Raw genomic sequence first — 26,847 nt, 5'->3', positions numbered from 1 at the left:
TACCAACACTTGCCAACAGGCTTTTATTTAGAATTAATGAACTTGTAGGTGGAATCAGGAAGATCACAAACAGAGGGTTAAGGCTAAATGGAAACGATCACTAATTGGACTTGCCAAAAGACAGACTGTCCCCTTCAGGAAAATAAAAAAAACTTTTTTTTTCTAAGAATCACAGCAATCCAAGCAAAGTACCTCACTGAGTAGGTATCAATACCCTTCAGGCAGAATTCCATCATACTCGCAATTAGTGACAGGGACGCTGGTTGTGGAGGAGTATTTGGAGTGGTGGCAGAAAACTGCATCGGCATTTCCAGCTTGAGTAGGTCTTATCTTCTCAGCAGATGCTCAGAAGCCAAGGTCTGGATGCAGTCGGTCAGTTGCAAATAACAGCTCAGGAATGTTAAGTGGCTTCAGGAGTCGTGTGGACAGCACGATTACCTAACAACAGGAGAGGGCAAACAAACCGCAGGGAATTAGGGGGCCAATCTCAGGGTATTGGATGATGAGAAATAGAATGCAACAAATGTCTTTGGGGGAGGGCATGAAGTGAAGTTCCAGGAAGGAAAAGTGGAAGGCAGCCAGTTGAATGGCACCTGGCGCTAGTGCCCTGCCTGGAAGGAGGGGGGCACAGTCTGGGAGAGATGGCCAGTGGGACGGCTGGGCTGTGTCTACTGAACCTTTAGCCACTCAGGATGGCTGAGACTGGCACTAGGTACATTTGAGAGGCAGAGCCCAGCCACTACCTTGCTGCTAAATTGAACTGGATCATATTCTCGCTTTGTAATGCAGTAATTTGACATCAATATCAAGGTTTCTCCCCATTTCAGGGAGCCTTTAGTCCTCCAGGGAGCATGAGAAGGCACATGCAGGAGGTAGATGATGTTAGCAATGATGGTGATTGTTAGTTTCCTAGTACCATAAACTGGGTGGCTTAAACAATGGAAACTTACTGTCTCATAGTTCTGGAGCCTGGAAGTCCAAGATCAAGGTGTTGCCAGGGTTGGCACCTTCTAAGGGCTGCGAGGGAATCTGTTCCATGCCTTTCTCCTAGCTACCCTGCGCCTTCACATTGTCTCTCCCGATGCATGACTGTTGCTGTGTCCAAATGTCCCCTTCTTATATACACACCGTCACACTGGCTTAGAGCCCACACGAAAGACCCTATTTTAACTTGATCATCTGCAAAGACCCTATTTCCAAGTAAGGTCATATTCACAGGTGCCAGTGGGGAGGTTAGGACTGCAAGACATTTTAAAGGGGACACATTTCAACTCATAAGGATGATGGTGATGATAATGATAATACTTGTTAATTTTTATGATGTGCCAGGTTCTGAGGATTATCTCATTGAATATCCATTTGATCCTGATATCGAGCTTATGAAATAGGCACGTTTATTATTCCTGCTTTGTAGATGAAGAAAATAAAGTACAGAAAGGCTCAGCAACTTGTACAAGGACACACATACAGTCAGCGGCTGAGACAGGATCCCAGCGCAGATAGGCTGGCCCCAGTGCCCCCGTGCCTCCCTTCCCTGTCATCAAGGGCTCTGGGCCCTTTTCTCCCTTACTACACACGCACCTTTGGGCTCCTCTGGCTTCTTTCACGGTGACCCTTTCTGCTTCCCTCAGTCTGAATTTTATTCCAGGATAGATTTAACTCTGCAACAGTGGGAGAGCCTATTCCCTGGGTCTGGGCCGGGGGCATGATGTGCTTTGTAAGGGCCTGGTTAGATTTTGCACAAGCAGTATTGTATGCACCCTAGAAGAAGAGGGGACTATGGGAAAGCTGTCCTGGAGCCCGAATTCCGCAGCCCACAATCCCTTGGAAGCGGATTCCAAGGCCCACAGCATGACTACCTGGCTGCGCTCCTTTGGAGTGGTGCAAGTGGGCCCGCACACTTTACTATCCTCCTTGCCCACTCCCAAAATGGTCCCAGGTATACTTAAGTTAGTGAATTAACCAACCGCATGTCCACGAGCTCACTGGTGGAAAACAAAAAGTCTATACTCTAATGAAGAGAAAAAGTAGAAGAGGAAGAGAGAAGGAAGCATTTCTTGTTGTTAAAGAAAGAATTTTTCAACAACCTTATGAGAAAGTTTTCTGTTTAAAAAACTTAGTTTTTGGAAGCATCTATGTTACTTCTCCTTGAAAGAGGATTATCTTTATATATATATATATATATATAGTTAATGTCAGCCAAGTCATATTTTTGGCAGAAACAAATTCTCTGAAATCTGTGTTTCACGATTTTCCTTGAAAACCATGCAAGGAGCCTTTGAGGACAGCGGGTGAAGATTGGCCTTCTCTATCACCTGCATGCATGGTTTAGAAACTGTTTGAATGTGTGTCTCCTGAGAGGGTCTCTACTTATATCAGGTCTTCCTCACCAAACCTAGTAGGTAATTGAGCCTGGCGGCTTCCAGGCGAGTGCCATCAGCAGACCCTGAGGAGATCCCATCTCCACACGGACTGGCCAGATGCCCTCCAGAAAGTCACAACTTACAGCCTCGCTCACCTCATCTCTCTCAGAAGGAAAATAACAGTGCCAAGCTTGAGGGAGTATGGCAAGGATTACGTAAGATCGTGTATGTGGAGCACAGGAAGTGCTCAGCAACTGTGAGCTGCTGTATTATTGTGGTTTTGTGATTTGGTCCTAGATCTCCTTTTGAATCTTATGATAGCTAAGAAGTTTCTAGAAAAACACACAGATGTTCATACAAGATTATGTGTTATAGTTTTAGGGATGGTTCATAAACTCCTAGGAATTCACAGACCACAATTAAGAAGCCCTTTTTCGAGCTAGGTGCGGTGGCTCATGCCTGTAATCCCAGCACTTTGGGAGGCCGATTTGGGTGGATCACCTGAGGTCAGGAGTTCAAGACGAGCCTGGGCAACATGGTGAAATCCCATCTCTACTAAAAATACAAAAATCAGCTGCGCATGGCGGTGCACGCCTGCAGTCCCAGCTACTTGGGAGGCTGAGGCAGGAGAATAGCTTGAACCCTGGAGGTGGAAGTTGCAGCAAGCCAAGATTGTGCCACTGCTCTCCAGCCTGGATAACAGAGTGAAACTCTGTCTCTGTCTCAAAAAAAAAAAAAAAAAAAAAAAAAAAGGAGGCCCTTCTTCAGAAATCTTTTTAAATGTACACATAAAGACAAACACTGTGCTCTTTGGAAGTAGGTGCTTCGAAGGTGGCAGAGGCCAGCAGTCATTCATGCAAAGGGCCCTCTCCTCCTGCTGTGACGTGGTGGTCTCCAGCACACTGCTAGCCCTTGGGGTCTTTAATTCTAAAGCAAAGATGGTGGATTCCTCTCTGGCTGGGGTGAGGGTGGGCCTGAGGGCTAGGGTACATCTCCATCCCCATGGCTGCTAAGTCTTCTCAGCAGGTTTGAGGAACTTGGAGTGAAACGGCTAAAAGTGTTGACTTCCAGAGCAGCAATAACTGAGCCCAAAGAATCTGTCACTCTCGGGTAGTGTGCTGGGCTTCCAGCCATGGCTGACAGAGACCGTGGACTTGGCTACTGCCACTGAGCTGGAACAGTAAGGCCAGTCCTCACATCTGAACAAGCAGGTATTTGACAATAATCAGCCTACAGCTTCATGAGGGCTCAGCCAGAGGCTGTCTGGGGCCTGCTCTGTGGAGGGGTGAAAAGAAACAGATGGAAAACAGGGGCTTCTCAAGCAGTAGGTTAGGGGGCCTTTGTGGAGGGGAGACTGCAGGACTGAGGCCAGGAGGCTTTGGGATAGTACAGTGGTTAAGAGCACAGGTTTAGGAGGGTCCAGTCTGCGTTGGACCCTGGCTGGGCCACTTGCCAGATGAATGACCCTGGAGAAGTTGCTTAACCACACTGAGCCTCAATTTCTTCATCTGTAAAGTGGGAATGATACCCACCCCACATGATTATGCGAGGATCAATGTGAACATCTTCGTAAAATATCTGACACAATGACAGGCTCCAGAGGGGCTTAGAATGGCAGCTGCCATGACTGCCTTTGTCACCGTCACTGTCCTCATTATGTGCATCCCTGGCTGCATCCTTCCACCCAGCTCACAGCAGTTATGGGGCAGATGCAGGGAAGGTGGAGTTGCCAGAGCCAGTGACCCCAAGTGTAAATCCGATCGCATTACTCCCAGGCTTAAAATCCCTGCAGCTTCATCACTGCCCTCTGGTAAGCCCAGCCCTCCCGGAGCGCATCACAGGACATCAGAACCTGAATGCTGCCAGCACTCCACATCCAGCCCTTGCCTCCACACCCCCAAGTCAGTCCCACATTCCGGCCTCCCTAACTCCTCGTAATTTCACACCTGGCACTTTGGGGATGCTTCTTTGTCTGGGAGAGGAGCTCCCCACTCTGCCCAAAGACCCCTCCTCCATTGCCCTTCAACAATCAGCTCAGGCATCACTCCCTCCAGAAAGCCTTCCCAGACCACCCCTCCCCCAAGCCTGAGTGTGTCCCCCTGGCTATTGGTATCTCACGGTATTCCCTGTCAACTTAACTGAGTCTTTTCATTGTTTCTTAGCACAGTGCCTGATACATAGCAGGTCTTTGATTGAGTCAGTTAGTGCCTGATTGAATGAACAAAAACCATACAGCAGTGAAGGAGGCAGGGAGTGTAGCCACGGTCAGTGGGAAGTCTTCACTCAGGGCAGCTCTAGCAGGAGATGCTCAGACAGCTCCAGGTAAATGTGTTTCCTCTCCATTCGATGAAAGACCTACTTGTCTCTAATTCCTATTTTGAAGAGCAGGCAGGATCATACTGCTGACATTTCACATAGAGCATGAAATATAATAGTTGGTGGTCTTTAAGTATGTTTGCATCTTAGGCATCTTTTGGTATTGGCTACTTTTTTGAATTTTTGGAATTTTTAAAGCACATTTTACTAGAACATTTCTACATTATTTGGCTAAGATCACCCTACAATTCTAAACAGTGGGCCCTAAACAGGAACAAAGATGTTCAAAAATGAAAAAGAAAATAGAAAAGTTTGAAATTGGCTGATCAGATATGACATTTAATTTTTTTCAAACATGATCATCAAACATGTGCTAGTGGACAAATTAAGCACTAGAGAATTCCTTTCAGAGAACTGGTCTTTTCTCAGGCAACCAAGGGCACTGAAGAAAATTCCCACGGGTGATGCTCAATCCTTGCCCATCATATGGCTACTTTTCTCTGCATTTTCTAAAATGCTTCTTTTGATTCTCAGTATTAGAAATCAGAGGTACATAGAACCTAAACCTGGTCTTCCCTGCTTCCTCTCCCTCTCCCCTTTTGAGGGTCCCTGCCATCTCTTCTTCTCCTCCTTCTCCTTCCCCTCCCTCTCTTTCCTCCTGTTCCTTTTTGGGGGTTGTTTTTGTTCTTTCTTCTCAACACAGGCCTGAGTGTCATTCAGGGCCGAAGAGTCAGCTGACTTTACCCCGACCCATCAACTCTTAGCCACCCCACTTTCACCTGCTAATAGCCAAGAGGGCTGGTGGCAGTGGTCAGCCTCCTTCTCAAGCCAGAGGCATCCAGGACACTCAAGAGCACCCCGCAGTGCTCAGAGCTTGGCCCAGCCACCATACCTGCCCTGCACCATCTACCCACCAGAACACCTTCCACAAAAACAGCCAGTGGGGAGAGAATCTTTGCTGATTAAAAATAAATTTCACACTCAAATATGAGAAATGGGGTTTTTAATGAAAACAAAAAATTGTTTTCGAAGAGACTGAATGACACTGCAAGCTGCAGGGCAGTTATGACTTAGGTGTCAGCACGTGTTGCCAACTGCAGGCAGTTCTAGCAAGGAGTGTTTGAAGATGCAGCTCATTCACCAACAACAAGCCTCTGTGTCAAAGCAGATACTTGACATCAAAAAAATATACCGACTGACTGTGAGATGGGGTGCAGGACATCAGCCAGGGAACCAAATCCCTCCGGCAGCCTTTGGCCCACACTTGCTCTCTACTCCAGCTGGAAGGGGGATGTTCGGTCTTTGTTCTCAGGCCTGCCCTGAACTCCACATGGGCAGCCCAGCCCTCAGGAGTGACCCAGCCCTCTGGGCTTTCCGTTGCTCCAGACCATGGCTGTAATTTGTAGGTGCCAGCATCTTCCTGTTCTATTTCTGCTGAACACAGAGGAAGCAGGGAAGTCCAGGATTTACATTCCATAGCTCCCTGATTTCTAACACCCAGTATCAAAAGGACCAAGCGGTACATTTTTTCTCCCCTTTTCTTTTACATTTGGGAGATTCTTCCCCAAAGTGACCCACATATGCACAGGCACCAACATGCATATTCATTCATTTGATAGGCAGCTTTTGGAGCATACATTGTATTCACGCTGTATAGGCACACGCACACATACACACTCACACACCTGTGATAAACCCAGAAGGTTTGTATCATTAAGCCAGTGGCATGGTGGATTAGCCTTACTGAAAAACCCGGAAACATCTGACCTGACTACCACTGCCTCAGAGCCACTGTGCTGTGCTTATAAGGCTCTCAGAAGACCTGAAGTGTGATGCAGATCTTTTCGCTGTTGTTTCCCTGGGGCTTCCCATCAATTTTAGAATAACCTGGAGGCAAGTTTTGGAGCCAGGATTAGGGATCCTTGAACCTCTTAAGTTGTGTGCAAAACTTTTTTTTTTTTTTTAATTATTGTGTCTTCACTAAATATTCAACTCTGGGTTGGGCATGGTGGCTCACTCCTGTAATCCCAGCACTTTGGGAGGGCAAGGCGGGCGGATCACTCGAGGTAGGAGTTCAAGACCACCCTGGCCAACACTGTAAAACCCCGTCTCTACTAAAAATACAAAAAATTAACCAGGAGTAGTGGTGGGCGCCTGTAATCCCAGCTACTCGGGAGACTGAGGAAGGAGAATCACTTGAACGCGGGAGGTGGAGGTTGCTATGAGCTGAGATCATGCCACTGCACTCCAGCCTGGGCGACAGAGCGAGACTGTCTCAAAAAAAAAAAAGGAAAAAGAACTATGGAACTCTATAAATGCAGAACTACAGGAAAGTGTGGGTGCAGCAAGCACGTGCCTTGCTATGAAAAGCAGTGGATGGGGGTCAACTTTCCCACTGGCCTTCCTCTTTTTCCTGAGCTGGCCATTCCCTGTATTTCCTCAGAGCTTCCCTCTCTGTTATTTTCTTCTTACAATCACAGGCTTCTGCTAGCCTCTCGCTACCATCCAGCTGCAAAGTTCAGCCAGCCAGAGCTATCTGGCCATGGAGTCCCACAGTAGGCATCAAGTGAGTGAGGAGAGAGGCTGATGTCGGGCACATGCGGATCAGAGCAGGGGAAACCTGGAATCTCCCACTTGGTGTTTGTGGCAGTTTGGGATGGAGGAGGTTGCCCTCTTGATCCCTTTTCTGTGGACAGGAAAGAGGACCTTCTCCAATGCACCCATTTTCTCTCATCAGCACATCTCCCAACAGCCACAGGCAGGAGAGTGGAGAAAACGTCCCTTTTAGAGCAGAGCAGTCTTCAGAGGCTAGCAGGTGGGCATGTGGTTTCTGGTTTCCTGTGTTTCATGCTATTCTTGCCACTTTTTGTGAAAGATAGTTCATTTCTGGAGGTGCTGTGAATGGATTCTATTCATTTCCTTTGAACAGCTGATCCCCAAATGCTTTTTAAATCTCAGATCCAAAGCCTTCTCCATGGGAGTCTGTGCTATCTAAAGGAAGCTATTCCTCCTGGTTTTTCTACACTAGCACCCATCTATGTCTGCTGTCCACTTGTCATGAGCTGGTGCTTCCATGTTTATTGTCAGTCACTACCCAGTAGAATGGAAGTTTCATGAAAGTAGGAATGTGTCTAGCTTGGTCACTGTTCTGTCCTTAGCATAAAAGACAATGCCTGGCACAGAGCAGATCATGTTTTTGCTTTTTAGACAGTCAATAAATGCCTGCTGAATCATTAGTTAATCCAGCTTAATAGGAATGATTGCAAGTTCCTGTATGTGGATCCAAAGAGCACCCACACAGCAGTAGAATAGGGAAGATTTGAAATAATAGCAATAGATACAAAAGACAAAGTGGTTTTAATTGTCTATAATGTCAGTGTCAGTCAATAGGTTGGTGTGGTTTGTGTGGTCTTTTCCAGAAAAGCTGCTTTTCTGTTATGCTGGAATGGCACAAGTAGAGTCTCTAATATTCAGTATTGGACATTCAATTAACATTCATGAATATCCACTAAGTGGCAGACTCTGTTTGTGGTGCTGAGAATATAATAGTTGAAAAATGCAAAGTCCTGAGGCTGGAGGGGCATACGCAAGGAGAAGAGTGGTAGGAAAAGAAGCCCCAGATGTAGGCAGGGGTGAGATCATGTGGGCTTTGTAGGCCATGGTAGAGAGGAGGAGGAGGTGACCCTAATTTTCTCTGAGCTGATCAGTCCACACCAAGGTTTGGCTTTTGGTTCCAATCAAGTGCAAGAGAGGGAGACAAACTGGGGTTGAGGAGAGCTGTGACATCGTCAGGGGATTCAGGTCCATTTCACAGGGTAAGAGTGGGGTGGCTACAGGAACTGATGATATTCAGTTTGGAGAAGAGAAGACCTGGGGGAGGACATGGGAGCTATCTTCCTATGTCTGCAGAATTGTCGTGCGGAAGAGGGATGAATCTCATTTTCTTTTAAATTCTATGTGGCTCAAGAGCTAGAACCAGCACTGATGAGTGACAGTGCCAAAGAGGCAGATTTGGGCTTCATCTAGAGGAGATATCAGAACCAAGAATGAAGCCCTCCATGACGGTTAATTGAGTGTCAACTTGATTAGATTGAAGGATGCAAAGTATTGTTCCTGGGTATGTCTGTGAAGGTGTTGCCAAAGGAGATTAACATTTGAATTAGTGGACTGGGAAAGGCAGACCCACCCTCAATCTGGGTGGGCATAATCTAATCAGCTGCCAGGACAGCCAGAATAAACGCAGGCAGAAGAACGTGGAAAGACTAGACTGGCTTAGCCTCCCAGCCTGCATCTTTCTCATATGCTGGATGCTTCCTGTCCTCGAACATTGGACTGCAAGTTCTTCAGCTTTTGGACTCAGACTGGCTTCCTTGCTCCTTAGCTTGCAGACGGCCTATTGTGAGACCTCACCTTGTGACTGTGTGGGTCAATAGTCCTTAATAAACTCCCCTTTATATCTACATTTATCCTATTAGTTTTGTCCCTCTAGAGAACCCTGACTAATATACCCTCCAAACCTCAAATAGGCTGCAGTGGAAGGGGACAAATCCTTATCCTGGGAGATGGTCAAGTAAAGGCTGGATAGTAAAGCCAGAATGGAAGCACTAGCTATGTCTATTATTGCTGTTTACATCAATGATCAAGTGAGGGTTACTCCCGTGCTTGCCCAAAGGTCTTAGACAGTCTATTGGGTATAGATTCCGTAGAACCTATCCCCTTCAATTGGGTCACATGTGTTCTCGAACAGAAGTCTGAGTCTGAGCAGACAAGGGAACTAGCACGCACGCCACTTCGTGTATTGCTAGGGCAGCAAGGCATGATTTCCGCTGCACTCTAAAAAGCAGGAAGCTGGTCCTGTCTCAGATCAGCAGAGTTTGCTGTAGGGCCAGGGCAGCTGTGTGTCTGTCAAGGTCTAAGAAAGGGAGACCCGCCACAGCAGGTGTCACTCTGCAAACATCCAGGTAATTCACCTCCTTTCAAAAATGTGGGGATGAAGGACTTCATGATAAAGAATGCCTTTTCTGTTTCCCCTGCTGCCTGAGGAATCTTCCTAGGGCCTGCTAACTCTTCAGGGGAGCTTTTTGCACAAAGGGCAAGTAGCAGTCAAGGCTGATCCTTAAGCTCAAAATCCTTTGAGAAGCTCTCTCTGCAGATGACTGAGCACAGGGTCAGATTGCAGCAAAGTCACTGTAGATTCTGGGGCTCTGTTGTCAAACTCAGGTCACAGGACTTTGAAAACGTCTGCATTTTATTCTTTTAGAGTAGGGATTAACATGTCTGTCAGGCTATTACAATGCATCACTGTTCTGAAGAGCTAAGAATTTGGTGCACCATGTTAGGGGCAACAAGAAGTGTGGTTTCTGATGAAAAAAAAAAAGAGGTCTTGCTCGAAAAGGCAATCATTCATTACACAGAACCTTATCACTGCTGGCAGGGAGGGTGTTAAATGAAGCAGAATTTACAAATTTATCAGAAATCTCACCAGCTATGACCATAACAGGTGATAGTAACAGAAGAATGGTCATAGTCAAAAACTGGCCACTCCCCTGCTCAAGAGTCTGCTGTGGCTCTCTAGGTACCCAGGTCCCATTCCTCAGTTGGGTGTCTGGAGACCAGCAGGGACAAGACCTTCTTGGCTTAACCTGGTAGCTCAGCCACTCCGACAACACAGACTGCTCCTACCAGGCCAGTTCTCTTCGAATCAATAAACCCCTCAAACTACAAGGGTTACTGAGCCACTGCCATGTGCTCAGGCCTGGAAAGCCCCAGCCTTTGTCCTCAAGGAATTTGTATTTGATTGAGGAGACTGGGCCAGCAAATATGAAGTAGTCAGGGAGAAGTCCAGAGCTGCATTGCCCAGTATAGATGGTGGATGTGGGTAGAGATGTGGAAAGAGCCTGGAGCAACAGGTAGGATGTCACAGACGGGAAGGATGCAGCTCCTGGAGCTGGCTGTGTAGATATGTACAGTAGTGGGTGGAGGTAGGAGGTGGCACAAAGCTGTAACCCCAGAGCACTGGGAAGATAACACCCCCAGAGTCAAGTGTCAACCTGGGAGGATGAGAGTGGAAGGGAAGACATCGCAGGCTCTCCGACCTCTGGCATGACAATTCTGAGCCATGTAACACCAGCTCCTCAGGGGCCCCCAGAGGACTGCGCCCAGAGCATACCCAGCTTGGCAGTGTGTCATTTTGTGGCTTTTCTTCTTCACTGTCTTTTTTTTTTCTAAGTTCTTCACTTCTGCTTCTTGGGATCATCTGCCAAGTAAACTACCTGCTCTCTCATCCCCGGCTCAGGGGCTGTTTCGGGGAACACACTAAGGCTAGGGTTTTACATCTTACCGATTTAACAGGCTGTGCATCCCCAGTCACAGGAGAACTTCCAGAGGCAGGGGTTCTCCTATTCTCTCTCCTTGGGCTCCTGCTGCGTCATGCTGTGAGCCTCAAACCCTCCAGCACAGCAGTGTGGTGACTGCTCAAAAACGGCTGAGAGTAACTGCAGCCATCATTGACTGAGCGTCCTGAGCCAGGCATAGTGCTAAGAAGAATATTCTCAAGCCTCTTCCGATTTAAGATTCACAGCCACCCTGGCGCATTTCCTAAATGAGGAAACTGAGGGCTTTTCCCTCCCAGATCACCTGATTAGTCAAAGGCAGAGGCAGGACTGGAACTTGGGCCCATAAAATAGAAAGGTCTATGTTCTTCACCACTGGGCCACAGAGCCAGTTTTCTTGTTTAGGGGATGGGATGCGGCCTGGCAGGAGGTAGAGAAGAAAGCTACAACACTAGTCATTGTCTGGATAGTGACCCCACCCACACCCCTCTGGCCCCGCCCTCTAATTGCCACAGTTGGGAGGTGGTTCCTGGAGTTATCCCTCCGTATCTGGAGCCTAGAAAGCAGTGAAAACTCCTGAGTGATTCAACACTGATTGGACTCCAGAGAATATAGGCCCCTAAGGAATCAAGAATAGGGATAACAGTACCGTAGCCCCAGAAGCCCAGAGCTAGAAAAGAAGAGCTCTCCTTCCTCCCTTCACCCCACTGGACTCCACCCTGCCCCAGATTATTTTGCAAAGAACAGAGTTTCCATTTAGGGCTCATTTGCTTGGTGTCATAGCATTTAACCTGTCATGATAGACTATATCAAAATGACCCAGTCCTCCACCACTGGGAACAAAGGAACTCCAGGGCATGTAGGGCTGGTTCTGGCTGCAGGAAGACATTGTGACATAGGCAGCAGCAGGAGGGAGGGAACAAAGCCAAGAGGGTGATGGGCAGGCAGGCTAGGAGAGGGGCACTGGGACCCGGAGGTGGAGGGCCCTCACCCATCCTTCACACCCCTACCTCTGAGCTCTTGTTCAAATCATGGAGGACTCAGTACCTGGGTTCCTGGCTTCAACGATGCCACAAGATCTTTGACCATTTTCACTTCAGAGACTGTGACCCCACCTACCACAAAGAGGATCAGGAGGGGGTAGTCACTAGGATGAGGCCGGCTCACCTGCAAAACAAAACACCAGCAGTATTAGGTGGATGGCAGTGATGCAGGCACAATGCAGCTGGGTACCATCTTCATTGTCCCTCTGTAGAAACCTCAGGACTACTACTGATAGTGGCAGGAGGCAGACAAATCCTAGGCAGACAGGGGTGGGTCCCTGGTGAAACCTGATGACAGTTTAAAGCCTAGCTACAAGTCCCAGGTAAATCCATGGACCGGATTGAGAACCTGCCTTCCCATTTGGTGTGTTTTCCTCTGATTGATCCCTACCCTTCACCTATTTTACATATACCTACCCTTCCCTAATTGTTTTTTTACACTGTCATGTCCATCTTTGAGCAGTGACTTTGCTTTAGCCTTTTTTTGCATACTTGCAAACCAATCAGCATGCACTCCCCATTCTGAGCCCATAAAAGCCCCGGACTCAGCCACACACAGAGAAAAACCACCTGACTTCAGTTGGGGGACCACCCTTGCATCCCCTCTCTGCTGAGAGCTGTTCTGCTGCTCAATAAAATTCTTCTCCATCCTGCTCACTTTTCAATTGTCAGTGTGACCTCTTTCTTCTTCGGCATGGGACAAGAACTCGGGAATCGCTGAATGCGGGTACGAGCTATAACATGGGTGAGCTGGGGCATGCCTGCCTAGCCACAGGCTAAGCCAGTGCGCAAGCCAGGTATGGCCCAGTGGGCCGAGTAGGTGAGGCATCTCCTGTGGCAGGCCCAGGGGCTAGCAAGGCCTGGGAGTGGGGCATTGCTGGCTGTGGAGGTCCCTGGTTGGCAAAGTGGGTGAGAAAAATCCTACGTCACTACCTCCATTATGCAGGTGTGATAAACAGCCCATAGAGAGATGATGACTTCTTAGCTACCAGATGTCCCAGTGGTCTGTGAACTCATTGACAAGGAAAATGTATAACACAGCACCTTATTATGTCTCTTTCAATAAAGATTTCATTGAAAGAAAAGTTAAAGGAGCAGGAGCTATTAAAAACAAGAGAAGGCTGAGGGACAACTTCTTTCTTCCTTGTTAATCTTCAGGTCTCAGCATAAATGTGCCCCCTTCTTTGTTGCATGGCTCTGTTTATTTCCTTCAAAGCATCTACCACAGCCTGTGGTTACTCTATTTGTTTGTTTATTTATTTGTTTACTTATTGGTCATCTTCTCTACTGGAACATAAACTCCATGAGGCAAGAGCCTCATCCTCCTGGTTTATGCTATTCCCAGCTTACCTAGTACAATTTCTTCTACATAATAGGCACTAAATAAATGTTAGTGGAATTAATAAATAGTTAAAGCTTTAGGTAGGTGGACACAGAGGGTGTACAAAGATGAAAGAGAACAGGGCCCACCCTCAAGGTGCTTACAGTACAGTACAGACTTACAGCCCTTAACTTCTTCAAGCTAGCCTGAGCTGAGGGTCCATGCTGCATGGAACCTACACTAGATGCTGTGGAGAATTCCTCCTGATTCCTTATGATTTCATCAATGAGGCAAAAATATTCTTATATACTAAAATGAGAATAACTCAAAGTAACTACTCAGGAAATGCAAAATGACCAATAACTAGACTCAGTGATGGAGACACTGAGGGGAAAAGAAGGGATTCCTGAAGACAGTATGTTTTGAGCTGAATCTGGAAGCCACAGTTGGTTTGATGAGTAGTGGGCAGGAGAAATAGTGTGAGTCAAGTTCCAGAGAAAATCAGTCACCAGAAGGGTGGAGTGGGACAGGGAGGCCCAGCCAGAATGGAGCATGCATGGAGTCCTTGCAGGAAAAAGTCTGCCAGCTGCCTGCGTGGCCACCAAAGCTAGAAGGTGGGCAACAGGCTTCACCTCCAGCAAGGAGAGGGGGAATGAAGGTAGTAAGTGTTCTTGCCCAACACAACGCATCTGTAGGTCACAGGTAGTCCCGAGGAGTGCCTGGGGGAGGAGCAGGGCAAGAGGAAGCCCTTTCTCTTACCACCCCGCCAACTCCTTTCTCTGAACTCTCTGGCTCCCTTGCCTGATTATACCCACGTCTCAACATCTTATTCTAAAAGCACTTTAAAGGGTGATGCATTAAGTGTTCCAAGTTACGTAAGTTATTCCTTGGCTTCTGAAGAGGAAATTCAGCATGCAAAGGCAGGCAGGCAGGAGGAAAGGAAGGACAGAGAGAAGAGAGAGGACTGGGGGACTATCTAATGACCTCAAAATAGGTGGTGGTGAATACTGGAAAAAGTTTCAAAACACTCTTATCTTTAGAAAAAGACTCAAGTCAGCTGGGCACGGTGGCTCACGCCTGTAATCCTAGCACTTTGGGAGGCCAAGGCAGGTGGATCACAAGGTCAGGAGATTGAGACCATCCCAGCTAACACAGTGAAACCCCGTCTCTACTAAAAATACAAAAAATTAGCCAGGTGTGGTGGCGGGTGCCTGTAGTCCCAGCTACTCTGGAGGCTGAGGCAGGAGAATGGCATGAACCCGGGTGGCGGAGCTTGCAGTGAGCCGAGATCGCGCCACTGCACCCTAGCCTGAGGGACAGAGCAAGGCTCTGTCTCAAAAAAAAAGAAAAGAAAAAGACTCAAGTCCACATCCTGCTCTGCACCTGTTTCCCCCTGACCAATTTGTCAACTGCTTTCTTCCAATCTGCATACCAGACACCATAGCAACGCTGCTTTTGTCCTACTGTACCCTGGAATTGCTCTCACGGGAGTCCGCAATGGCTATCATATTGTAGGAATCAATGGACACTCCTTTGTCATCATCTAACCTGACATTTCTATGGCATCTGTCACAGCTGATGACACCCTTCTTAGGTACCATGAGAGCACTTTCTCTAGGTAATTCCTTCTACCCTTCTAATTATTTCTTCTCAGATTTCTTAATAGGTTCCCTTTCTTGGTCTGCCCATTTAAATGTTGTTACTTATGGCTCCATCCTTGGCTCCTTGCCCTTTGCACTCAATGCAACATCCCTGAAGGACTTCATCTTCTCATGTGCCTTCAATATCTTTTATGTACCTCTCAAACCTATGCCTTTTGCTCAGTCATCTCTATTGAGCTCCTGTGGACATCACCACCCAGCTCCTGCGGACGACACCTCCCAGGATTTCTGAACTCAACAGGTTTCAAATGTGATCCATGATCTTTTCCCCAAAACTCTCCCTTCTCTTGAATTTCTAACAGCATCACCACCTTCACAGTCACCTGAGCCAGGCACATGAGAGACATATTAGACTTTGCTGTTTCTTTCATCTCCCAGATGAAGTTCTATTCATTCTACCTACTTAAGGTTATCAACATCTCCTTGATTACTTCCACATTAGATCACTGCTATAGCCTTCTGGTTTGTCTCCCCATCTGCAGTTTGGCCATACCCCATCCATTCTCCTCATTTCTGCCAAGTATGTTTTCTAAAATACAAATATTTATTATTGAATATAGCAAACATTGTACTATTTTTGTGTTATCTTATTTAATTCTCAAAATATCCTTAGAAAGCAAACACAATTATTAGTGTATTTTGCAAATGCAGAGATTGAGGTTCATGCACAGTCATGGATCCAGGAGCAAAACGCCAGAGGTCGCACTCTGAAAACACCTCTCAGCTCCATCACACGCTCAGATTATCTGCATAGAGTCTCATAGCTCTTAGGATAAAGTTCGAACTCCGTAGTTCAGCATATAAGGCTTTTACAACGTGCCTCTGGTTTATGACTCTATTTTCATCTCCTCCACACACATTATTTGCTGGAGCCATTCACAGTGGCTTGTGCCATACCTGAACACTGGTATTTGTTTTTTGGAACACCTGTTAAACATATGATAATTTACTGAGTGTATGCATATCACCAGCGTGCTGCTCCATTAATTTTAAAGTAAACAAACCAGTGTAACCAGTACCCAGACCAAGAAACAGAAAACCACCACCCCGAAGAGACCCTCTCATAACCCACTCCTGTCACTACCTCCACACAGGTAATCACCATCTTGAACTCTAACACTCTACCTTATACTTACTCAACCATACACCTTGGGGATTTTCCATATCAGTAAGAAAGGCCTGTAACCTATAGACACGGTGTGGACCACACCAGTGGGTTTTGGCCTGTTTGTGCTTAGTACTTAGCACCTGGTAACCTTTCCGTAAATGTTGCATGAATGAAATAGTTATATGAAGGAATGAATCATATCCACAGGTTAACAGGAAAGGCCCTTCTTTTCTTAGAAACTCTCCCTTTGCTTTATGCATAGTTCTTCTGGCTGAGTAAGTAACCCAGACCTTCCTTCCAGCCCTACAAACAATTGTTTCTCAGTTAATCCTGGGACAGAAATAAATTGGCTCCAGAACTTGAACGTGGTGCAATATGTTCCCAAAGACATATGCTTTCTATAAGAGAGTCTGGAATCCAAAGTACATTGGGAGAATCTTGGAAGGATGTATTGACAGATGAAAAGGGAAAAAAAGAAACAAACTGCAACAACAAAGAACAATACCCTGGGGCTAAGGAGTGGGGGAATGTTGGTTTTGGTGCAAATAAATGGGTCCAATTAATGCATGCTGGTGTTTGCTATTTTGGTTTCTGTTTAGATTCATGTTTTGATACCAGACTTTTCTTGTGGAGCCATTCAAGTCAACAGACTGTTGGGAAGTGGAGTCTTTTCAGTCTTTTCCATCAGAATAACACATTCCTTATAATCAGCCATACATGACTGAGTCCTGTTTGCATGTTAGTTCATGGTATAAGGCACTTTGAAGATGAAAGACTGAAGCATAACTACTGCAATTGCAAATGCACAGATTAATAAAGCAAGTCCGAGTCACTGTTCTTTCTTTCATTTTCTAAATCTTTGCTGGCTGTGATTTTAAGACATCAGTTCTGGTGAGAGAAGACAGTTTCCTTCCACCATTCCATCCCAGCCTTTGCAGCAGAGGCTGCAGAGACTCCTTTTGAGGTGTGCACCCCTGAGAGAGCTCTTTGATGTGTTATCAAAGAGCTGGGGTTGTCTATCATTGGGATTGTCAAAAGAAGGATTTCTGCTGCTGCTTCCAGTTTCTAGGCGCCCTCTAAGAGTCTGGGATCCTGATTCCTCCTCCATGTCGTGCTCCTCCACTCACTTTCTCTTTATTTGTGACTCATTTGTCCCTACAACAGGCAAGGGGCAGGTCATTCTCCAACTATGGGCAGGGCCTTGTAGAAGGAAGACAGTTCAATAGGAGCTTTGGCCTTAAGGGGTACTAAGCCTAGGAAGCACCCAGGTTGACACTGAAGTTGGCCCTTGGTAATGGCTTTTCTCCCACCGAGAATTAGTAACAGCACTGCCACTCCCTCTGAACAGTTCACGTCTCATGTTTCATTCACTTATTCATCCATTCAACAAATATTTATTGACCAACTACTGTGGGGCCAGACACCATTCTAAGCATCAGAGATTCATTCATCAGTGAACCAAAGAGAAAAGAACCCCTGCTGTCACAGAGCTTATATTTTAGTGGAGGGAGAGTGACAGTCAATAAAATCAGTAAGTCAGTGGGTAAGTAAGGAAGGTGGTGAGTGCTATGGAGGAAAATCAGGTCGGGGAGGGTAAGTGACAAGCATCACTTTATGCAAGCCTTAGAATCTATGAAGCAGGCAGAAGCCCCATTTCACACAGAGACACAGAGGCTTAACGAGGTGAAATAACTTGTCCAAAGCAGCTGAACTATAAGCTGTAGGGCTGAGGTTGAAATCAAAGTCCATCTCGCTGCAGAGCTGTAACCGTTCTACCTTTCATTCCACATACCACCTTTTCTCAACAAATTCTTCAAATGAAAAGCATTTTTATTAGCATTCATCTCTTAAAACTCTGTATTTTTAGTTCTTTAGAAACATCAGCCAATCACCAGAGCCTTGTGGGACTTACTTTTACTTACACTTAATCCCATTGCAAAAGGTTTCCATGCTGCTAGAGCCCGTCGGCTGTTCAGCTTGACCTCTCTGCCTCATTTGCTGCAGTTGATGACTTCCTTTTTCCTGAAACTTCCCCCTGCCCTCCACTTTCTAAGCCCTCTTAGCTTCTCTCCCTCCTTGGAGGGCTCCTCTTGCTCAACTTGCTCCATGACAAGCTGTGTTCCTGACTGCTGTGGCCTCTGGTCCCTGATCTTCTCCCAAACATCCTCCCTTGGTGGCCCTGTCCCTGGCCATAGTTCAATGCCTCACACATGCCAATGTCCCCAGACTGCTACCACTGGCCCAGGCTCTGCTGAGCTGTAAGGCTGTCTCTCAGGCTCCTAAATTCAACAAGTCTAAAGTGCAAGTTTTCTTCTTTTCCAGTTCTGCTTCCCAACAGAAACAATGTTAACACTGTCCATCCAGTCACTCCAAACTAAGCGAATGGCCCTAGACAGCCTCCACTCATTTATGGCTGCATCCTGTCGATCCCCGTCCTGTGGAATCCACGAGGCTTCATCCCTGCCCCCTCGTCCCCTTGACCCTACTTGACCTTAGACTTTCATCTTCTCACCTTCCCTCCCCAAGCCAGTCAGCTCTTGTCTCTGTCTTGTGCACTGCTGCCAGGGTGAACTTCATAAAATGTAAACTGGTTATATATTCCTAGCAAACATCCAATGGCACTTCAGTGTTTCTGGTCAAATGTCAAAACTCCAGCCCTCTGGGATCCAGTTTCTGCTTATCTCTGTCTTCATATTCTTCTACTCCCTGCAGGTCACCCTTAGCTCCAGCCATTTGGAACTGCCTGTACTCACCTCAATGTAAGATGGCATTTCATTACTTTGGAGTTCCTAACTCCTGCTGGTCTGGCAAAATCCAACTCCCCTGGGAAGCTTTCTCTGACTCCCTGACTGAGCTACTGCTCTATGCCCTCACATCCTGTCCACCACACCACTTATCTCTCCTCTCCGCAATCCTCAATTTTCTTATCCGTCTCCTTAACAAACTGTAAGCTACATGATATAGCTGTGCTTTGGCAGGTAGGGAACCTGGTTTGTCTCTATATCTTCTTTACCCGCAGCAATGACTAGCATACAAAAGAGCCTCTCAATCATTGCACACTGTCAGATGGAATACACAGACTGCCAAAATCAAGTTTGTGTTTTTGCTTTACAGTTCATACCAAAATCTATCTCACTTGAACTTATGGATCATGTTTAGCTAATGTTATGCAAATATTGAACCCTATTTCATAGCATAGAGTATGATTAAGAAAAAGAAAAATATAAACAATGGTTTCAAATAGTGTTGCAAAGAGGAATTCCAGGACTTGTACTCATTTAATCAACAAACGTGAACACTGAGATATTTTCCTCTTGTCAGAAATGCCCTTAAGTCCAATGGACCTAATCCAATAGCTCAACCCTCTGAATCTTGCTTTTTCTTCTCTCCTCTCCTCTCTCTTTCTTTTCCTTCCTTTCCTTTTCTTCCTTTCTCTTTCTTTCTTTCCTTTTCTTTCTTTCTTTTCTTCCTTCCTTCTCTCTCCTTCCTTCCTTCCTTCCTTCCTTCCTTCCTTCCTTCCTTCCTTCCTTCCTTCCTTCCTTCCTTCCTTCTCTCTCTCTCTTTCTTTCTTTCTTTCATCTTGCTATGTTGCCCAAGCTACTTTCAAACTCCCGGGCTCAAGCGCTCCTACTGCCTCAGCCTCCACAGCAGCTGGAATTACAGGAGCACTGCTGCACCCTGTCTTGTTTTTCTTATATGAACAATGTGGAACGGGACTAGATGACCTCCAAGGCATGTTCAGCTCTCACCATGCAAGGACCTGACATCAGTCTTTACTGACAGCCCATCATTTTTGCTCTGCATTCCAAAGCATCCTTTACCCCTGCTGTATATTCCTCTGCAGGTATCTGTCCAATCCACAAGCCAACAATCTCCCCTGCCCACGTGGTCATAGGAAAGGCTCCTAGCATCCATGCACTTACAATGTGACCCTATCCTTCAGCCACAGTTGATTGGTCCTGGAATGGCCCCCTGACCCAGGGTGGGCCAACTAGAGGCCCTTCCCTGGGAATTCAGGCTTGACCTAAGATAGATAAGGTTCAGTCAAAGCTCTGGCATAGCTACTCAACCATTTATTTATACTATTTATTGAGCATCTACAAAATGCAGGGCACTGTTCTCATGCAGGGCAGAATGGGTCTCACAGAACTGCCTGGTTTCCTGATGGCTTTCCAGTTCTTAGTCTCAATCCTTACTGAGGCCTCTCTCATTGCTGCCCTTGGGTTCCCCAGGACATCCCAAGGGCCTTGTAATAAATTTTCCTTTCTTTAAGTTATTGCAATTTGTTGGCATCTTACTTCCAATGGAACGACTTTTAACTCTTACCCCCTCACCACCAGCAGCTTTTCAAAGCCTACCTGAGCAGTTGCTCTAGTTTTCCCTGTGGTCCTCTTTTTGTTGCCACTTAAGGCAATGGGGGATTCATACCCACTCAAATAAGAGACCCAGAGGTAAGCACTGGGCTTTCTGTGAGTCTTTTTCATAGTTTTAAAATTTTTTTCCAATTAAGCATGGCCACATAAGAAATGAAAGAACAAAAAAAGAACTTCTTAAAAAGCACGCATAAAAGGAGGTAAAAGGGCCTCATGCAGTTTCATTAGATAAAACCCACCCTTCTCATGTCAATTTTAGCAGAGAAAACATCTTGACAAATCATGTCCTTTAGTCAAAACAAGCTGAGGTCCAAACATATGGAGTAGATAGAAAATAAATTATTTTCAGGAGACTGAGATCCAAACCACAAATTCCAGAAATGCACTTTAAAAGTGCTGCCTATTAGACATGATAGTTTTAAATTAAATTAATGTTGTAGGGAGAGGGGTAAGGTATGTTTTGATTTATTTATTAGATCATTATCAAGCTTTCCTCTAAGGAGCTCAAGGTATTCCATGCACAAGGATTTTAGAGAAAAGCCTGTTTGAAGAATGTCAGGTTCTGCCAAAGCTGTTTCTCCCTAGTTTGCTAGAGCCACTCGCTAGTGGGCTTCGTATACTGCCCTTTGAAGCTGACAGTTCTGTGTGGCTAAGCGCAAGTCTATCCTCTGGTCGAGAAGTACATCAAGTTACTTCAAACACTTTCTCAGAACTGCTGGAAAAATGACCTAGTGGGTATACCTGCTCTTCTCCCCAGCTCATCTGGCTTACTTTATGGGACTTGATGGAGCAAACTTGGGAGAGGAAAGTTCCCTAGCTCAGTTTCTTATCCGGAAGTATTTTTTAAAATGTTATATTGTTAAAAAACATTATGGAAGAATAGCAAACAGGCCTTTCACTAACAAAGCCTTTCTGGGCTCACTTATTTTGAAAGCAGCATAGGAGCATGAGTGATTTTTCCATCCTCTAGATTGGAGGGAAAACTCCTAGGATTAGCCAAACACTGCCTTGCCCAGGTAGACAGCCAAACATATTTAGGTGGGGTATAGACTGTATTTTCCAAAAGTGCCCATGACAATATTTTCTGCTCCTCATGCTCTTGATCCATTTTCTTTTTTTTTTAAATTATTATTACACCTTAAGTTTTAGGATACATGTGCACAACGTGCAGGTTTGTTACATATGTATACGTGAGCCATGTTGGTGTGCTGCACCCATTAACTCGTCATTTAGCATTAGGTATATCTCCTAATGCTGTCCCTCCCCTCTCCCCCCACCCCATGACAGGCCCTGGTGTGTGATGTTCCCCTTCCTGTGTCCATGTGTTCTCATTGTTCAATTCCCACCTATGAGTGAGAACATGTGGTGTTTAGTTTTTTGTCCTTGTGATAGTTTGCTGAGAATGATGGTAAAACATAAACTCCAAAATAAACATGATCAACAACAACAACAACAACAAGTGACACTCTTGTTTCATCAAACAGTGACAGAAAATGCAGGTGGATATTCCTTACACAACACGACTATGTTCTATAATATATTCCATATTCTCCTCAGGAAGGATTGTAAAGTCCATTAGTGTATTAAAGGCACTGTGACGTTGGACTACAAAGAAACAATAAAATTTGTTGTTTAAGCCAGTGTTTCTGGAACATATTTGATCAAAGATCCCTTTGGCTAAGAAACAGTTATTTCTATGGAACATCTTTGGATAAAGAGCAGAGTTAGGGCCTCCTGTCACCTACACTGCAACTCCCCAAGTGCAGGTGGGGTGCAGCCTTCATTCGTACCCTTGGCCAGACCCCCCTGTACAGGGTCTGACTGCACCACAGACACAGCAGCCTGTCTGGGAGAGGGCACATTGGCAATTGGGCCATCCTCAGACCTTACTAACCAGGCTCTGAAAGTCCACACTTGTTATTTTAGTCTCTCTTCAGGGTAAAGCCACGCCTGTGAATGAAGGAAAAGAATGCTCAAGTGGAAAAGGTTGGAAACTGTGTCTAGTCTGGAAGTTTCTGTACCAACTAGCCACCATGAAGGGCTACTCAGGATAGGGAGACACTGACCAATTCTGGGCCTACTTATACCAACTCAGAAGTCCCTAAACACTTTGAAGAAGCTGACTACACTGCTTTATTAAAAAATATAGAAGGAAAATGCACCAATCAGGCACGGCAACAGAAGTTGCTGAAAATTGGGAACGGCAGGAAGGAGACCTGCAGGTCCGCTCCAGCAGGTTTACTGCTTGGTTTAGAGTCTGATTGCCTGGCGTCTGTCCTCTGGGTTTTGGAGTGGAACAGTTTTCCTGGAATATGCATTTATTGAACTCTGAAAGGCCAGATCTCTTAGGTAGATTAATTCATGATTTCAAAGATGCTTTGATGCTGGCAAAACATTCTGTTACTTCCAAGAGTTATTACAAGTGAAATCCTGGCATGGACTGAGAGGTCAGCCTGTAATCTTGTTGAAATCTTTTTAGATTTAGAAACTCTACAGTAGGTTAAAAATAGATCACATTTGTGTACTTTTTCCTCCTTTCATCCCTACTTCAAGGGTTGTTCAGTTATTTTGACCCACCCCAGATATCAGCCAGATAAATTCTGGCACTTGTCACCTAGGAGTCTGACAGTCCAAAAGTCATTTCCAAGTGGGTTTTGAGGTGTGCTAGCCATAGGACTGAGCAGAGCCGCTCATCATCCTACATAATCAGTTCTAGAATTAAGAGCAAAGGGCTATCACTAAGACCGGTGTGTGCTATGTGGATTCATTTTAAGTGAAAACACAGGCTGCAAGGAGGAGAGTTTTCAATAGTGCTGTCCCAGAGAGCTTGTGTCCTCCACCTTAGACCGCATGTGCTGACCAGAAAAGACCACAGTGCTCAGGTCAGAAGAAGCTGTATGAGGCCGACAGATCAGGCTGCTTATAATCAAAAGATAAAGATTGCCCTTGATTTTAGAAGAGCCAAAATACCAAATGTTATCTGTATGGTGCTTGCTAGGGTTAACAGGGTGCCAGCATTTTCATGCCCAGCAAAGAGAACATTTCTACACTCAGGATTACCTCTCTATGGTTACTTTACCTTCATGAACATGCTAAATCCAGTTTTAAGGAGATCAGTGAGGCCTGAAGACATGTGTTCAATATCAATGGAATCTGGCCTCTCGGGATGAAATATTTCCTCCACAACTTGCTTCAATAATGGCTTATAAGATGCCTGGAAAGACAAAATACTGTGAGTAAAGGGATTGTTTGGTTTGTCTGGAGAGAGCACAGCTTTATCTGCAATGAAGAAAGCAAAGCAAGTTTATTTTGATACTGAGCAATGGCTATGATGTGTGTGTGTGTGTGTGTGTGTGTATGTCAGAGAAAAGACAATATAACAACATGGGGCTTTTAAATATACTTTCACCCCAATGCTTTAGCATGCTTTTCTGCTTCTCATGCTCCCTTCTACAAGCAAATATGTCTTACTAGAGCTACAATCATACTATGACTAATTTTTCTATTTAAAGTGACAATTTTATGTATACTGAGAAACAAAGTACTGTCGTTTGATACAGACATGAAGACATGAAGATGGTCTCCAGTTTTTCCTGAACATTCTTCGCATTATGCTTTCCTCTGCTAGGAACTCCAATGTTACTTACAACGTGCTGTCAATAACCAAGCTTAAAGCAATCCCTCTTCCTTCTACAGAGCTCAACTCCCAAGTATGACTTGGCCAGGAAAAGAAGCTAAGACGACATAAACGAATCTGACAAAGGTCAGAGAGCAGACTACACGGTATCATAAGAATTTCAGGAGAATTAGGGAGATGTTAGTTTGCAACAACTTCTACAGTCTGATAAATGCTGCTAAATGCCTTCCTTTTCTGTAACCTGAATAACCCATCCATGTTTCGGTTATATTGGGAGCCAGCTGCCTTATTAACCCTGCAGTTTCTGAGCTGTTTTTCACCACCTCTTTCCTTAGTTCTGGCTACCAAGTTCTTCCCGTTTTCATTTCCCACTTGGTGGACCACCTTCCTCCCAATCCTCCAGTCAGATATGGCACGAAGTCTGGGGCATGAAGGGCAAAGGAGGAAGGAATATCTTCCCTCAATGTACTCTGTGATCTATTATAGCTTCAGTAAAGCCAGTTTCTAACAGGGCACAGTTGAGGCATATCCTGTATTAAACTCTTTCTCTCTTTGACTGGCCAAATATGTGACTTGTCTGTAGCAACTGTCAAGGATATTTAGTGTACTGACCTCATTCCTGGCTTCATCTTGCTTTTCTTCCAGTCATTTTTTTTTACTCAAATTTTCCCTTTCCAATTTTCTTATTTAAAATAGCTTAGAAATAAAGCAAGGTATAAACCATCAAAATCATAAATAACCATTCAGCAGGAATATATCTGGCATCTTTCCCAGGGATAAGATGCAGGGAAAACTAGCATCTTCTCACTTGGGGATACCAACCTTTTCGTGTTTATTAGTCAAACAGACCATTGTTAGTCCAGAGATCTCATGGTTACATGATCATGAAGGGCAAGGCAATGAACAGAAACACCGGTCAGACAGGAATATTTTGAAAACTATGGATCCAGCTTGCTCATAAAGAAATTGCAATTAAAGCTATGCCAAGATGGATTTTTTTTTTTAATCAGACTATTGAAACTCCAAAAGTTTGAAAATACACTCTTTTGATGAGGCCATGGGGTAACAGGCTCTCTTATACATTGCTAGTGGGAGGGTTAATTGTTACAATCAATGCAGAGAGCAATTCGGTAATACCTATCAATATCACAGATGCATTCGACACAGCAATCACACTCCTAGTCATTTATTCTTTGCATATGCTTATGTATGCAAATGAGATCCAAAAAGGCTGTTTATTGTTTGTAGTACCAAGATTAGAAACCACCCAAGTGCCATCAGTAGGGAGCTGTTTAATAAATGGGGTGCATCCACAGGGAGGAATGCCGTGAAAGAGAATAAGAAAGCTCTGTGCTTGTGTGGCAGAAACAAGGTACAGGATAGTGTGTGAATGAAAAAAGCAAGGTGAGGAATACTGTGTATGATGGGTTAGCATTCGTGTAAAAAGTGGCAGGGGGAATACGGAAGTTTAAATTGCTGAAATATGCAAAAATAAGCTCTGGTGTGAAACATAGTAACTATCAGCAGCAATGATTATGGGGTGGCAGACCAAGCAAGGGAGAAAGGTGAGAGGAAGACTTTTCATTGTATTGTTTATTTATTTATTTGTTTATTTATTTATTTATTTACAGCACAGTTTAAAGCACCACTACAAACAGCAAGAATTATCTCAACTGTTAAAAATTAATAAATTATTTATGCATGAAAAAGAGATTGGGGTAAAGCACACCGAAATGTTATTTAGGGTTATTTCTAGGTTCAGGAAGTAGGAGACATTTATTTTATTTTTCCAGATTTTCCAAAATTAAGAGGTCTACTTCCAGAATCGTAAGATAATTTAATAAATATTATTTTAAACGTAAAAAAAGGGCCATGGAGTGGCCTCTGAATCCTGCAAATACTCTTCCCTGAGTAAACTGTTTTGAATGCTCTTCTATCACCTTAGCCTTTCTGGACATTGACTCACTTAAACTTCAATCTCTTTAAAGCTCCTCCACAAGAAGTCCTTTGGCCAATAATCTGATACCTTATCAGCACTATCATCAAATAATAATTGACCTCTTCCTTGGTAATAGACTTCAATCTTCAGCCATGAACATTACCAGCTGGCTAAAAGACTACATTCTCCAGCCTTCCTTGCAGCTGAGTATAGCCATGTAATTAAGGTCTGGGCAATGAGATGTAAATAGAGTAATGTGAGAATTTCAGAAGTCTCCTTTTTAAAATGGAAGGATATGCTTTTCTCCTTTCCTCTGCTCTGCTGGCTGGAATGTAGAAGTGAAGCCTGGAGCTCCAGCAGCCACCTTGGAAGACAGGGCATTCCTTAGAAATGGTGAAGCAGAGAGGTGGAGAAACTTTGGTAAGTGATGACTTATAGAGCCACTATCACCATAACATGGACAGGCCAAATTAGTACCTACTTTATATGTCACTATAAAACCTTGTATGTTTAAGCCACTGTTTTTCAGATCTCTGTTACTTGTAACTGAATGAAATTCTGATAGAAAGCATGAAGGGAATATAAAGATATAAAAGGACATTTCCTCCTTCCAGAAGCTTACAGTTATTTATTCGTCTATTAAAACTCATTAGCAGAATCACAGAGAAATACACATAGGCTGTCATATTTAAGAGAGAAGAAAATATACCCCGATATGGTTTGGCTGTGTCCCTACCCAAATCTCGTCTTGAAT

The 26,847-nt window shown here is 44.9% G+C and overlaps 1 protein-coding gene across 2 annotated transcripts in view; it reads right to left on the bottom strand.

Moving 5' to 3' along the window:
• Positions 1-26,847, bottom strand: part of SCFD2 (sec1 family domain containing 2) — a 489,317-nt gene continuing 462,470 nt past the window's right edge. The window contains exons 7-9 of one of the 2 annotated variants that reach the window (XM_055294679.2): positions 23,597-23,731; positions 12,059-12,178; positions 1-438 (exon numbers count right to left, since the gene is read on the bottom strand). In XM_055294679.2, the coding sequence (XP_055150654.2) occupies positions 346-438; positions 12,059-12,178; positions 23,597-23,731 (348 nt within the window). In that variant the 3' untranslated portion in view covers positions 1-345. The remainder of the gene's footprint in view (positions 439-12,058; positions 12,179-23,596; positions 23,732-26,847) is intronic. The other variant, XM_055294680.2, reaches the window with a different exon arrangement.

Source organism: Symphalangus syndactylus, chromosome 10, assembly GCF_028878055.3.
Source record: "Symphalangus syndactylus isolate Jambi chromosome 10, NHGRI_mSymSyn1-v2.1_pri, whole genome shotgun sequence".
NCBI classification, from domain to species: domain Eukaryota; kingdom Metazoa; phylum Chordata; class Mammalia; order Primates; family Hylobatidae; genus Symphalangus; species Symphalangus syndactylus.
Note: the sequence above shows the minus strand (reverse complement) of the source record. Positions and strands in the feature narration are given on the sequence as shown.